This window comes from Fukomys damarensis, unplaced genomic scaffold (assembly GCF_012274545.1).
Source record: "Fukomys damarensis isolate Sample0158 unplaced genomic scaffold, DMR_v1.0_HiC HiC_scaffold_32, whole genome shotgun sequence".
Lineage (NCBI taxonomy): Eukaryota > Metazoa > Chordata > Mammalia > Rodentia > Bathyergidae > Fukomys > Fukomys damarensis.
In genome coordinates, this window is record NW_022900944.1 from 13,706,843 (window position 1) to 13,721,639 (window position 14,797).

At 38.1% G+C, this 14,797-nt stretch overlaps 1 protein-coding gene across 3 annotated transcripts in view; it reads left to right on the forward strand.

Moving 5' to 3' along the window:
• The window catches only part of Tox3 (TOX high mobility group box family member 3), a 391,442-nt gene extending 380,632 nt beyond the window's left edge, over window positions 1–10,810 (forward strand). For all 3 annotated transcript variants that reach the window (XM_010629459.2, XM_019208316.2, XM_019208315.2), the window contains 3 exons: window positions 1,923–2,150; window positions 3,704–3,784; window positions 7,852–10,810. In XM_010629459.2, coding sequence (XP_010627761.1) covers window positions 1,923–2,150; window positions 3,704–3,784; window positions 7,852–8,580 — 1,038 coding nt within the window. In that variant the 3' untranslated portion in view covers window positions 8,581–10,810. The remainder of the gene's footprint in view (window positions 1–1,922; window positions 2,151–3,703; window positions 3,785–7,851) is intronic.
• The last annotated feature ends 3,987 nt before the right edge of the window (window positions 10,811–14,797 follow it).

Here is a 14,797-nt window from a genome sequence, read left to right on the forward strand (position 1 = left end):
TTTTTTTTTTTTTTTTTACTGGGGATTCAACTTGGGTTCTTGCACTTGCAAAGCAGGCAGCGGCACCACTGAGCTAACTCCCCAGCTCTCTGGTTTATTCTTAAAAAGTAAGGCAAATCGTACTTTTCCAAGTGAGACATCACAGGTTGTCAACATTTGAATATTGTTTTATAGAGAATGAAATTAAACTCTTCTGATTTGGAAAAAGCTGAACTGGAAATTGCCATTGGTCAGGGTACTTATTGTTGGTGCCAAGAGTGCCACATTTTTCTGTTAGGAAAAGAGTATAGTTGTTTGATTCAACTAGAAAAATATGGGTGTGTATTTTTTATTGTTGCTAAAATAATATTTTTATTGAAGTAAAATTTGGCTCCAATTAAAACCATAACTTAAAAGGTATCGGATTCTCTTGCTAGCTCAGATTCACAAGTCTCACTTATTCTAAGAATTTAAAAAATTTAGATTTTTTAGAAAAAAGACTACAGAGTCCAGAAAATTACTGAATTGCATGAGTTATAAAAGATGGCATTTTGGAGAAGAGGCAAGGTGTGCCTGAAAACCTTCTGAAGCTTGTAACAAGCGTGAATGGTGTTATCGCCCCGACAGTGTAAAACCAGGAGTGGGCCTGTGGTTTCTTAACATAACGACACTTCAGAGCTCTTGGAGAAAAATTTTTTACCAGTTTCCTCCCTAAGAATTTAAGCAATTGAATTAAGTTCCAAATGACCCCCGTTTCAGAAAGTAATAATACTCTAGAAATATTTGAATCAGGATTCATGGCCATTAAAAGCCAGTCTCTTAGTAACTTGAATCTATCTCAGTTGGTCTTGCCCAAGATTGGCTTATAAAACAGATTTTGTCAAACACTTCAGGATTCTTGATGAAGTTAACTGCAAAACTACCTTCATAGTTGTACTATAAATCTAAGGATAATTAGCAATGTTGATAAGTCATTTCCCTTTGTTTCTCTTAGGAGTACGTCATATGGTCAGTAGAGTTAGATGATGATAGTAGATGTTTATAAGGCTTAATAGTAGGTAAATTTGTGGATCTGTACCCATATCAGTTTGTGGTATGGCTCTGTGTGACTTCAGAGTTCATATTGTGGATACACGTGGGTCTCTATGGCCATTTTCTTGTGAGCAGGGTTACTACCCATGTGTAATAATGTAATAAATCATAAGATTAGTCTTTTCAGTGTGGTTGATTTTAAGTATCAGCTGTTGCTCATTTACAAGTTTTTAATTTTATGGGAGTATCAATTTCTTTTCTAATTCTAGTTAAAGTGATTTTTGACATTTTTACATTCTTGTTACCCTGTCCTTCCGAAAGTTGTTGTTATTTTAGAAAATAAAGATGACCTTTCCTTTATTGTGCAAGTGTAGCAATTATAGCTAATTTCTATTTTAGTTTCCAGAGTCTCATTAGCAAAATAACATTCTGGCAGAAAAAAAAATCAGCATTAAAAAATCAGTTCAGATCACTCATACACATGGCATGTAACCATGGCAAAGGCCTTCATTTAAAATATGTGAATATGGTCAACATCCTGAGTATTATTAGGTTTTATATCTGAAACCTCTGAAAACATAAGATATTTTATGTGTGCATGTGTAGCATAGCATATATATAGCATTGCCTGGTACTGAGTGTTCTGTTTTTCATTACTCATAATTGCTATTTAGAGCATATGTTGTGAATGCATTGAAGATACTTCTGGGTCTCATTAATCAATGTTCTAAATGCTAATCTCTGCTGTCCAGTTAACTTGAAGCAAATTTGCCCCTCCTCTGCTTTTGGTGGTGATTCATCTGTTGATGATGCTTAACAAAACCTTCAAAGAACAATTGTGAGTCTGAATAAGTCTTGCTACATTCCCCACAAATACATTCTAGGCAGTGAATTTTCTTCCTGCTTTGCAGGCCATTGGAGAGAAAAGAGCGGCTCCAGATTCTGGCAAGAAGCCCAAGACTCCAAAGAAAAAGAAAAAGAAAGATCCCAATGAGCCTCAGAAGCCTGTATCAGCATATGCCCTGTTTTTCAGAGACACACAGGCTGCAATTAAAGGTCAAAACCCCAATGCAACCTTTGGAGAGGTCTCAAAAATCGTAGCATCTATGTGGGACAGCCTTGGTGAGGAGCAAAAGCAGGTGAGGCAAAGGTCTATCATGACTGTATACTAAAAAGTTACAAAGGTATTCCTTACATCTTTTGAGTGCATGCATTTCTTTAATATGATTGCTTCTTATAAAAGCCTTTCTAAGCTGTGGCATTAATACACACATATAAATCCAAACAACTCTGTGGTTACATCGATTTCTCGGTCAGTTGAAGGGTATATGTTCAGAGTCCATTCACAGGAGGCTTGGGAAGAAATCCAGGCAGTAGCCTGCAAGCATAAAATTTTTGATGATAATCTTTTCATTTTAAATAATGTGGAATTTTCCCCCTTTGTTCAAAAAGGGCCCTACAAAGGGATTAGGTCCATCCTGCTTGCTTTTCCCTTGATCATCTTTCTGAACCCTTATGCTATCCTGGTGGGTTTCCAAACTTTGAAGCTGCCTCTGCATGTCTCATTATTGTCACTGGGCATTTGAAATTTTATTCCAAGTTCATTTTAAAGCTAGGCAGTGTGATAGGTATTCAGAGATTAGCCATGCTGGTAGGAGATGCTTCCTTAGGGGCCTCATCTCCTCTTCTCCCCCTTACAACTCCTCCACATAAATGGAGAGAAGAATGGGTTCCTCAGGGGCTGGTCCTCCCTTTGCTCCTTGCATGAAAGCCCAATTACCATTAATAGGAGTTAACTTTTACATATCCATGGAAGAATAGACACCTACTAGTGATAACATATAATAATTATTTCAGGTGTGAAGAGTGTAGAACCCTTTATTTTTCTTCACCAGTTATGAACTCAATCCTGCTAGTTTATTTTATGTATATAGTGCAGCTGTTGAATTTTCCTGTGTTTGTTTGCCACAGTTTTTTTCTTACCTGATTTTCTGTCCCCAAAATGGAATTGTAAGGCACTGGCAAATTGCTACACTGAACTTTTATGTTCCAGAGAAAAAGGTAGTTGTACTTTGGTCTATTGTTTAGCCATCAGACAATTTTTTTTAAAAAAAAAGACGCCCAGGTTGTGTTTAATATACTGGGATTTTTTTTTTTTTAACTCCTTGGTCCCACTAATGAAATCTCCCATCTTTTATTATTTTCTGACTCTGTTCTTCTCCAAAAGAAGCCTGAGGTCCAGAGGCTTCCATCAGTTCTCCTTTGTTTTCACACACTCTACTTACTGTGGTCTGCTTTTAATCCTCCCATTTGGTACAGTGTAGAAATATATATGAGAGAAATAATACATCAGTGGAGAAACGCATCCCTACTAGAATTTAAGCCATTTACAGCAGAGCTTATTCTTGTTGTTTTATAAATAAGGCTATAGCCTGAACCCTTCAGCTGTGACTCTCAAGAATCTGTAGCAATCTGAGATCTTTTCTCATTTGCAAGAGTAAACATCCAAATTGTGCTCTGGTGTGGGTGGCAGGGTTTTGTTTTGTCTTAATATCTGTGTGCCTGTGTGTAACATTTGAAAAAAACAAAGCCAAGGAGACCAACTCTCTAGGTGAGTTGTGTTTATGTGCAGCGGTTATTTTATATGAGAATTTATAGGCTGAAGGTAGTGCTAATTGTGGTCTTTTAATAGGTATATAAGAGGAAAACAGAAGCTGCCAAAAAAGAATACCTGAAGGCCTTGGCTGCATACAGGGCCAGCCTCGTTTCTAAGGTAAATCTGTGTACACTGTAGAAAGCAGCCCTTGAGTGTTGAAAACATCATGCAGCTTCATAAGAGCTGATGAAAAGCATCTTGAATAGCTCAAACTCACTTATTTCTATTAGCGATTACCCAAAGGATGACACAAACAAGAGCAGTTCCTTTAAGCTGCTGAACCTGAATTGTTACTAAAGGACTTGCTGATATTTATGTATATATACTTAAATAGCTAAATTTTACATAGCCTTTCATAGTTTCTTTTTGTCAGGGATTGGAAACTCTGCTCATGTCCTCATTTTAAAGCTGAGAGGTCTGTCTGTCAGGCTTTTTTTGGACAGCATATCACAGATTTTCCAGTGGTTACATTGATACAATAGACATTGGTGCCTTTCTGACCAAACTGTTCCACATCATATAAATAAATAAACCTCATGATTATTTAAAATAAAATTATGCTCCAAGTACTAAGACAAAAGGTATATGTATTATACATAGAATATACAATGGACTCTAATGTATTCTAAAATGCACTAATATCCCAAAGCAAATGCCATTTTAGATGATTATTATCATGATCCAAAAGGAGTGTAAGCTATTATATTATTGTGATTTCTTTATTTGCAGTCCTGGGGGTTGAACACGGCCTCATGCCTGCTAGGCAAGCTTTTACCACTGAGCTTCACCCTAGCCTCAAGCTCTTATATTATTTTAACATTTAATTAATGTTATCTTTTGCCTTCCTAGAATTTAGGTTTTAAGTAGTGTCGTTTGAACTAATATGTTTGTGCTATTGATAAATTTCTTCTAGGAAGCAGAGATACTATTTCATTGACATTACTCTTGTCCCGTGTACAGTATAAGACCTCAAAGCCATTTTAAAAGGTTTTACTTCCCTTTTTTCATCTCAGCCTGAATTGTTTCTTCTTTATACTAAGGTCTTCCATTGACAGCTATGCAGACTCAGATCAGCACAGGTTCTCCCAGAATATTTCATTACCAAGAGAAAACATTTATCTGGTTAATAGCAAAACTTTTTTTGAGACTCCAGAAGACATACACATTGTTTGCAGATTTGCAGACAGGCAGAAAATACATTGTGTGGGCTACAGATGTTAACATGAGGTAGAGGTGTGTAATTAGATGGAATGTGGTGAATAAACAATTTGCATGAATTGCTTTCCTGGATCATTTGTTCATTCATTTATTCAGAAGAAGGAGTAGTGAATGTTCATGTATTAGAGCATGAATAGTTGACCACACATGAATTGAAGCCCAAACCTACTGTCTCAAAGGGAAATAGCAACCGTGATTGGGCTCATCAAGTCCAAGAGATAACTTAAAGTTCTAAATTGTAGAATCTAGAATCAGAATTCAGACATATTTCTGATGACCCTAAAAAAACCAACAGGACAGAATTTTAAAAGAATAAATCTAAAGTCATATTAGTTTTGTTTTTAACTCAATAAGTGCTGTGTGCAAGGAAGCAAAATTTATATTGAGAAATCTAAAATAGTCCTTGAGATACGTTTAGAATAATTTCAACCTGAACGCAAAGTGTAAAATAGCTGTTAACATAGGGATCTCACAGGAGGCAGCATCTAATGGTACAGGGTGATGATTAGACCACCTGTGAAGAGTTGGCTCTATTTTGGACCCCACAATTTAAGAGATGGTGATTGGTTGAAGATTCTCAGAGTGCTGCTTCCATACTGGTGAGAAATGAAAATCAAATCCTATCAGGAAAATCAAAAGAATCCGGGAGATAAGGATTTGGGAGCATATGCTCTTAGTCCTCACATATAAGGGCCATGATTTAAGGGGGCTAAGCCTGATCTCTGTCACCCTAGAGAGAATACTTACCCAAGGGGCAAAGTCACAGGAAGCAAGATTCAGTCTCTGTTAGAAATAACAGTATGGTTGCTTCCTATTTCCACTTAGGCCTCTAGGTGCAGATGTCCTTCGGATGTTGCTGGTCTGTCATTTTCTGTCTTCAGAGTAATTAATTAATAGATGGTTACCATTCAGGCATAAGGGAGTCAATCTGGTAGGTTGGAGGAACTCCACCGTCACCTGCCCATCTCCATTCACAATTCAGGTGGCCCCCTTGCAGGTATAATGATACCATTACCTTGGGGCCCAAAAACAGACTTGCCTTGTGGTTCTTCCTAAGACTGGCTCAGTGATTTTTTTTTTAAATTAGCGTATATAAAGTTATGTTTATATTTATATGTGCAAAACTGTGTGTGTTTTACTTTGTGAGTCATCTAATGGTCTTTTGAAGGTAATTTTTGGGTAATTACAGCCATCTTCTTACCCTAAGACTTTATAGAGTAGGACCCTGTGTATAGTCACACTGGGCTTTTGGAATGAAGAGAGCTATCCCTGGCCGAATGGTGCTTTCCAATGACATGTGTTTAAGTAGAAGCCACCAGAGATGGATTTGTCTAAATCGGGTGACTCCATATAGAAGATCATTTCTCAGGTCTTTTCCAACAGCAGGATTTTGTGAACCTGAGTCACAAAAGTCTCGAAGTAAACACTTCAGGCCATTCGTGATAGTGGATGGCTTTTTGATGCTTCTAAGATGGTCCCCACTACTTCCCTTTTTGAAAACCTCCATTTTGTGAAATATAAGAGGAAAAAAATAGACATTAAGAAAAAGTATTCCAATCACTGTTGCGTTGGTAAAAGAATTTATTTTGGGAGAAGTAATTATGTGTTTTTAGCACAAAATGGAACAAGTAGCTTCTCTCCATGTGGAGCCTGAGATCTGTTCTGTATTGTATAATAGGTTATTCAGTCCCATGGGGGTTGAACATTTCTCCCTTTATCTGTGATCCCTTTGATAAATTCTGGAGATCTTCAAAAATAATTGGTAAACCTAAAGCTTTATAAAGTTGTAAAGTATAGTAGTTCAGTTTAGTCTCTCTGAGGAATCCAATTATGTTTTGCTTGTATTCAAGGAAGCACTGTTATAAATAATTATGCAAAATGAGATTTTGAAGTTTTCTAGTAGGGGTAGTTTTCATGTGGCTGTAGTTGTGAATTACGAAAATAACTAACATTTACTAAGCGCTTCCAGAGGGTCAGGCACTGTTCTAAATGCTTAACATATGAGTTAATTTAATTCTCATAACCACTGCACAAGGTCCATGCCATATAACTCCCTTGTGATAGATAAGGAAACTGAGGAATAGATGGGACAATTAACTGCCCAAAGTCAGAGTTGTTAAGTGGCAGAGCTTGGGTTGGGGGCATAGCTCAGTGCTAGAGCACTTGTAGCATGCAGGACGCCTTGGGTTCAATCCCTAACATTACTTAAAAAAAAAAAAATAGTAGTAGCCAGGGATTTGGCTCAGTGGTTCCGGTGCCTGCCTCGCAAGCAGAAGGACCCAAGTTCAATCCCCGGTACCAAAAAAAAAAAAAAAAAAAAAAAGTAGTAGGGCTGAATTTTAACTCAGGCAGTCAGTTACACTTTCAATACAGTATATGGCATCTCTGTGATGAGGTTGATATGGACATAAATGCTGAATAATTATTACTGCTAAATGTGTGTATCAGTTATCTCTTGCCCCATAGTGCTATGTAACAGCCAGCCACAAAGCCCAGTGGTTTACACATAACTTCAGATCCCATCCTGATCTTCTGTCTCGGGTCAGCTTGTAGGTTGTTGGGGTGGTGGCTGGACTCATGCCTGGATGTGGCTGCTGGAACTTGAGTGAGGCTTTTGGTCCATGCATCTGTACATATGCACATGGTGGCAGTAGGCTCCAGGACAAGGAGCAGAAGGGTGCAAGGTCTCTTGAGGCCTCAGTTTGGAACTGGGACAGTGTCACTTTTACTCCATGCCCATGGCCAAAGCAAAGGCACCAGGCCAGATCAGACTCAGAAGGAGTAGGGAATTTGACTCTATCTCCTCTGGGAGGAACCAACTGGGCACATGACTATATGGATTGAAATGAGGTGGCATGAATAATGATGGCTGTGTTTTTAAGCCAATGTATAATAATGTAGAGTACTTAGATCTTCTAAATACTTGTGTACTGTAACATGCTGGAATTTTCTCCCTCCACACGCAGGCTGCCGCTGAGTCAGCAGAAGCCCAGACCATTCGTTCTGTTCAGCAAACTCTGGCGTCAACCAATCTGACATCCTCCCTCCTTCTCAACACTCCACTGTCTCAACATGGAACAGTACCAGCCTCACCTCAGACTCTCCCTCAGTCCCTCCCTAGGTCAATTGCTCCCAAACCCTTAACCATGAGACTCCCCATGAACCAGATCGTCACATCTGTCACCATAGCAGCCAACATGCCCTCGAACATTGGGGCTCCGCTGATCAGCTCCATGGGAACCACCATGGTGGGCTCGACAGCCTCCACTCAGGTGAGCCCTTCAGTGCAAAGCCAGCAGCATCACATGCAGCTGCAGCAACAGCAGCAGCAACAGCAGCAGCAACAGCAGCAGCAGCAACAAATGCAGCAGATGCAGCAGCAGCAACTCCAGCAGCACCAAATGCATCAGCAAATCCAGCAGCAGATGCAGCAACAGCATTTTCAGCACCACATGCAGCAGCACCTGCAGCAGCAACAGCTGCAGCAACAGCTGCAGCAACACATCCAGCTGCAACAACTGCAGCACATGCAGCACCCGTCGCAGCCTTCTCCCCGGCAGCACTCGCCCGCCACTTCCCAGATCACATCCCCCATCCCCACCATTGGGAGTCCCCAGCCCACCTCCCAGCAGCACCAATCACAGATCCAGTCTCAGACACAGACTCAAGTGTTATCACAGGTCAGTATTTTCTGAAGACGTGTGTGGCAGGTGGATTTGCACGCACCAAGGAGAGTGGCATATGGAGGGGACAGAGTTCGGGGATGAACCTTGTAAGTTGGTGTTGGTTATGCAGAAATGTGTAACAGATCAAATGGTCCTCTCAAGTGTCTATTAGATAGGCAATAAGAACTACCGTGTAGCTGGGTAACATCTTTTAGCTGACTATAAATCGCTTTGTTTTTAAACGAGAAAAGCTGTGCTCTTTTATGTGATGCCTTTTTTATTTATTCAGGCTATACCTACAATATGTGAATCAAACTGTTTAATGACTCCTGGGACATATTGATGACTATAAACTGGCCTCTCTGAATCATAGAAAATGGCCTTATTTCTTCAGAAGTGAATAAACCACACTTCCAGGCTATTTGGACTTTCAGACCACTAAAAAATAAAAAGCACAGTTGTAACTACCTGAAATATGAAGATCCAGTTTCATACAAGCATTTGTATGATGTGAATAGTTGATGGCATTTTTTTTGTCATGAAAAAATATTGTAAATCACAGACTTTTGCCAAAGCTCTTATTTTTTTCGTAAATCTCTCCAGAAAAAAGCAAGTGATTAGATTCAATTATTGACTCATTTCCACTTTTTATCCATGATTTCTCCAAATCAAACCACAGTATATGTTGTAACAATATCTATTGACCCCTGTTAGCCCATTATATTCATTCCAATTAGAAGACAAGAAATGTGAATACTATATTCCGTGTTTTGAGTGACAAGTTTCGAGAAATAAAAACACTGTATTTTTAAAAGGGATATGCACTTAAATGAAAACAGTTATTACGAAAGTTGAGATTTAAAAAGAAAAAGCAAGAGTTTTTATTATGATGTAATACCAGTAGAATATTTAAAAGGCACACTACACCTGAATAATCAATGTAAATATTTTCTTTCAAAGTTGTAAGTTTTCATATCATGTGTTGTAAAGTTTTCCTAAATGAGGCTTTAACGTAAACACTGGTGACATAAACCATTCATTGCTATGTTGCTTATTGTGTTTTTATGCTGTTTTATACTTTTTTATGAGTTACGATAGCAGCAATTAAGTTGTTTGTATTTTGCTTAACTAAAACAAAAATGCTTTTATCTTGCTATAGAATAAACACATTTCAGTAAAAACTGTGGTCTGTATTTTGATGCAACAACAAGGAAACTGTTCACTTTTCAAATAAAATGATATGTCAAATTTCACTTTTGGTTCCTTGAATACCTGTAACATGGGGAAATATGGCAGGTACCGGCATCAGCTTCCATTTTCACTGGGAGACTCAGTATTTGTGGCTAAGCATGTGGATTACACATCTGAGAACCAGGCCCTTAAGTATATATGGGAAATATTTTTTTAATTGTCTTTTTGTCAAGCTGCAAGAAGGAGGTAAATATATAGTAAAAAAGTAATCATCTTCTATTTGGGTCTAGAACTACCTGGCATTGTGCTGTTTGTTATTGCTATTAAAATGGATGGTGAATGCTAATTTTAAATCCAAAATAATTATTTCAGTGCCCATTTCCCCCCCCCCTTTTTTTTTGCTCTATAGTGGCTTCTCTTTGAGAGCTATGTGACCACTATCCCCAGTTGTCTTGCATGATTAATTACAGCATCTGTCCTGTCAGAAGCTATAATGAAGAGGTCTTGATAAAAATTGCAAATTACCACTGGCAACAGTCTTAAACTGCTTATGATAAAATGAAAATTAAAAACAGCAAGTGTCAACCCTGACCAGAATCCTAATCTGGAAGGAATGAGGGTGTGCGTGATGCTGTCTGTAGCTAGTGTGCAAGACGTTCAAAAATAATAGAATATGGATTCCTCCAAGTTGTCGTATTTCAAAGAATATTTACTGTATGTTGTGGGTTATGAATAATAAATTCAGCTTTCAATATTTTATAATCCTCTCATACTCTGTATTATGTACAAATATTGAACAGCAAGAGATTCTAATTATAAATTTATGGATTTCTTGCTGTAGAAAAATTTATGTCTAAATTGAAGCTTTTCATAAGATGTATTAGTTGACAGGTATCAGTGTTCATACAGTCTTAGAAAGATGCCTAATCACAGCTACAAGGGGCGATTGTATTTCACAAAGAAATGCTCAGCTCCCATCAGACCCATCAGAGGCAAAGCTGATGGCAAAAGATTTTCTGTGAATTGAAACTAACATTACATAACAATAAGAACCATTTTATATTCTGTTGTGAAACCTTTAGACAAATGTCTTCAAAATTAATTGCTAAACTACATGTGACAGTAATTGTGTATTAGTTCTGTAATTGTCATTTTGAAAACCCATGAAGTATTGCTTGGAAAAAAAATGTCACTAGTGATAAGACTTAATTGCAAGTGAAGTCTGTTTTCAACTGTTTGCAGTTAGAGGCAGGTGTTGTAACATCTATTAAATGATTTTATAAAATTTTAGGTTTTATCACATTTGATTAAATGTTGCTAAGCTGCTGACGGTCAATTGCAAGGGGAAAAAAAGGTAGTTTAATTATGACGGTTTAAAAAATTAATTACCGGGAAAAATTTATGTGGTTAAATGTCAGAAGGCTTGAATTGTGAAAAGAATCCCCCAACCTTGTTACCAAATCATTTTTCTCAGGATTCACAAAAGAAAATTATGAATCAGCTTGTATTTTAAGTTATACATGTGACTGGTTTCTATTCTGGAGACTTAATAAGTCCTTGGTGCTTATTTTTGTTGTTGCAGGTCAAATAAGTCAGGGGAATGAAAAATAGGCATGAGAAATATATCTGAATGGTATAGACCTCTTAAATAGTATATAGACATTAATGAGCCCCTCCCCATCACACACACACACCTTGTGTCTTCCCCTGCTGTGGGAACATTATTTTATTGCTCTGGCTAAACACTTTTTTTTTTTATTAACCTGTACTGCTGTAGGATGAAAGAACACAACGATTTTCATTTTTAGCTGACACAGGATCATTAGTTCCCGACTCGAAGAACAAAAGCTCAAATGCCTTCATGCAGCATAATTTCTGCAATATATTACCACCTGATGGAGGTTTGAAGGCTTTCTAGACAGATGGATTAATATCTCAAGTTTAAGTAGGAGTCTTCTGCTGTGTCCATTCAGTGGCCTTTAGACATCTGAATGGTTTCTTTCCCATTTCTCACTTCATGGAGCATTTTTCAGCACTGGACTTCAATCTAACCTTTCCCCACCCCCCCACCCCCTTTGTTTGGCTTTTGTTTTGCAACAGCTGTTATTATCGTTTTTGGTCAGCTGTGATTGCTGGAGGCAAAATAGGACCAGATGGTGTTTTGCTATGCATGAATGGAGCGTTAGAGGAGTTGGGATTGAATAGGCCAAGTTTGAATGGTGTCTATGCACCACCTGCCTGCCTTCGCCATGGCGTACACATCACAGTGGCATGATCCGTCTCAGACCTACTAGAATCGGATGGGAAAGTGAAGAGCTGGGGTGGATTTTCCCCATATTTATTGATCTCCCATGCACTAACAGAATAATGCAGTGTACAGTCAGTTTGAGTTAATTGGATATGACACAGCATGGACATGTAATCTATCACTCCAGAATCCTGGTTCACTTTAAGGATTTCACTGTTCCTGGACACACATGCACACACACACACACACACATGCACACACACACACACAAGAATAGCAAAAATGAGTACGCTAAGTAGGCACAAGTTTAAAAATAACCTGAAATAGTGTTCTTAAAAGGTTGAGGTTTGGGAAATGGGAAGGTATTTCAAAATATTTGTATTAGCCAGTAGTGCAAAGTTTAAAAAAAAACCCATAAGTCTGAAATGAATAGAAAGCTTTCAGATTTGTAGGTTATCCATCAAATATTTCACCTTTATAAGAAATGAGCGTTATTAGGAAAACCACCCAGATAAATAATCAGGCTTGAATTTTCTTAGAAAACATTAAGTATATGAGTTTTTCTCTTCATTCTCTCAAATATACTTAGCTTTACTATCTGAGCAAACTGCATTGTTAAAACACTGAATTTTAAGCCAGTGAGTAGGTTTACCTTGCGTGGATTAAGATCCTACAGGTATATAGGTTTTGTGTGTTGGTGTGTGTTACTAAGCAAAAGCTTAACCATCTAGGAGACAGGGAATCAGATACGCAGACAGCTCCATTTGCCTAAGGCCTTAATTACTTAAATTTACTTCTGCAACATGCAAAACACTGTGATAGATCCCAAAGGAGATGCAAAAATAAACAGAGCCTTCTGTTTATTTTGTATATGTTAGAAATTTTCCATAATAAAATTTCCATAATAAAAAATCAAGTAATAAAATAACAAGGCCATTCTTCACTTGAGTTTTTATTTTTTGTTGGTGTGAGGAAGATACCCACTACATAACATGATTTGTGTGCTAACAGAGACATAAATTGTTCCTGTGTGCCTTAAATCAGAAATAAAAATTCATTTAGAAAGATTATAATTGGTTAGGGGTATTGAAGAAAGCTGCATGGAATTATTGGCACTTTGACAAGTGCCTTGAAAGTTGGGCAAGATTGTAGTGGGCCAAGACGGAAGATTCAAGATGGGAGAAGCAGGAGGGCTCTAGAGGAAGGAGGGAGGGAGGAAAAGGGCCACTTAGGTTGAAAGCACAAATGCCTCAAAACAGGAGTAGTGAATCCAGCAAAACTGGACACTGGTTTTGCAGAAGTGAGCAGGAGAAAGTACTAGAAAGGAAGTTTGGAGTCCGGTTTATTGACAGGAGCTGGTGGGCTGGGAGTGTGGCTCAGTGGTACAGTGCCTGCCTAGCATGAATAAGGTCCTAGGCTCCATCCCCAATAGTGCCAAAAAAAAAGGCATTAAATGTGTGTGATTCAAGTTGATTGAGTGTATAAAGGGTTTTATCTCATTTTTTGAGAAGGGAATATCCAGTTGGCACTGAAAGCTGAAAGAAAAATGGAACAAAATCCTCACTTGAAAACGTATCTCAGTATTTGATTATCCACACGCATAAATAAGGCCACTCTTCATGCTCTCTCACCCACCATTCTCATCTTCCTGGTGCAAAGACACCATCAAGAAAGCCAAATCAAGGCATTTTTAGTGGCAACAGTAGAATAAGCCTTATCTTTCCATTAGCATGAAGAGAGAGATCATTTTCTGTGTTTCTGCTGTGAAAAGAAAGCTATTTTCACCACTGGTAAAAAGTACCTCTTGGTGCTTGAACTCAAACGTGATGAATGATGAAAAGAAGCCCTTGCTTTGTTGCTGAGTAAAACCTCAGGCAGCACTAGGAGGGATGTTAGTTATGGTCTCAATTTAATTTCAAAGAAGAACCTTCACAGATAGAAAACGTGAATGTGGATGTACACTTCTTAGCAGAGGAATAATGCTCTTTTGTAAAACATCTCATTATCCCTAGCATTTGTATAGCACTCTGTACTTTTCAAAGCAGTTTTCTGTGGATCACTTCATTTGTTTCCCTCTCTAGATGGGACAGGAATTAATCTCATGTAACAAATTAGGAAATTAAGGCACAGAGAGTGATGGCTTGTTTGGATACCTCTTTGTTTATAGGAAGCAGTGTCACAACAGAAGTGAAAATTGGCTCACTCTAGGTTTTATATTATTTCATTTGCTTTCACATATTTGTATATGTCTAATATATATTAGATTTATGTTTCTATCTCCCCATTTGTATGTAAGATTGTAAATATAGACAATTGTGCACGTAGGTAGATGATAGAAATCCATCACAATACCAAACAGTAATTAATCCATGTTTTCCTCATGGCTAAGCAGGCAGTAAACCAGAATGAATGCCACCTAACCCATGTTCTCAATGGGGCATGATGCCACATGCCACTTTATTGGTGTGAATACTTTCCAGTTTGATTGTTTTCCCTGCCACCATCTCCCTTTCTGTCATTATTTTGTATTCAGGCAAACAGCTTTGACTTGTGTTCAAGTGTTAGGATAGCAGGTTCCACATAAGTGCCAAGGCATGGCATTTCTTACTCTACATGTATTTTTTAAAAATAAGGTTCAAAGAAAACTGGGGTGGGTAAACACTGGGTAGGTGTGCAGTATTTTGCATTATTTAGGGAATCCAGTCAACAGATCCCATATTGAGCGCAGGAAAACAAAGACAATATAGGACTCTCCCTAGGGGTTCTCTGTACTCTGTTTCTTGAGTTGCAGCTCCATCCCTGAGACCA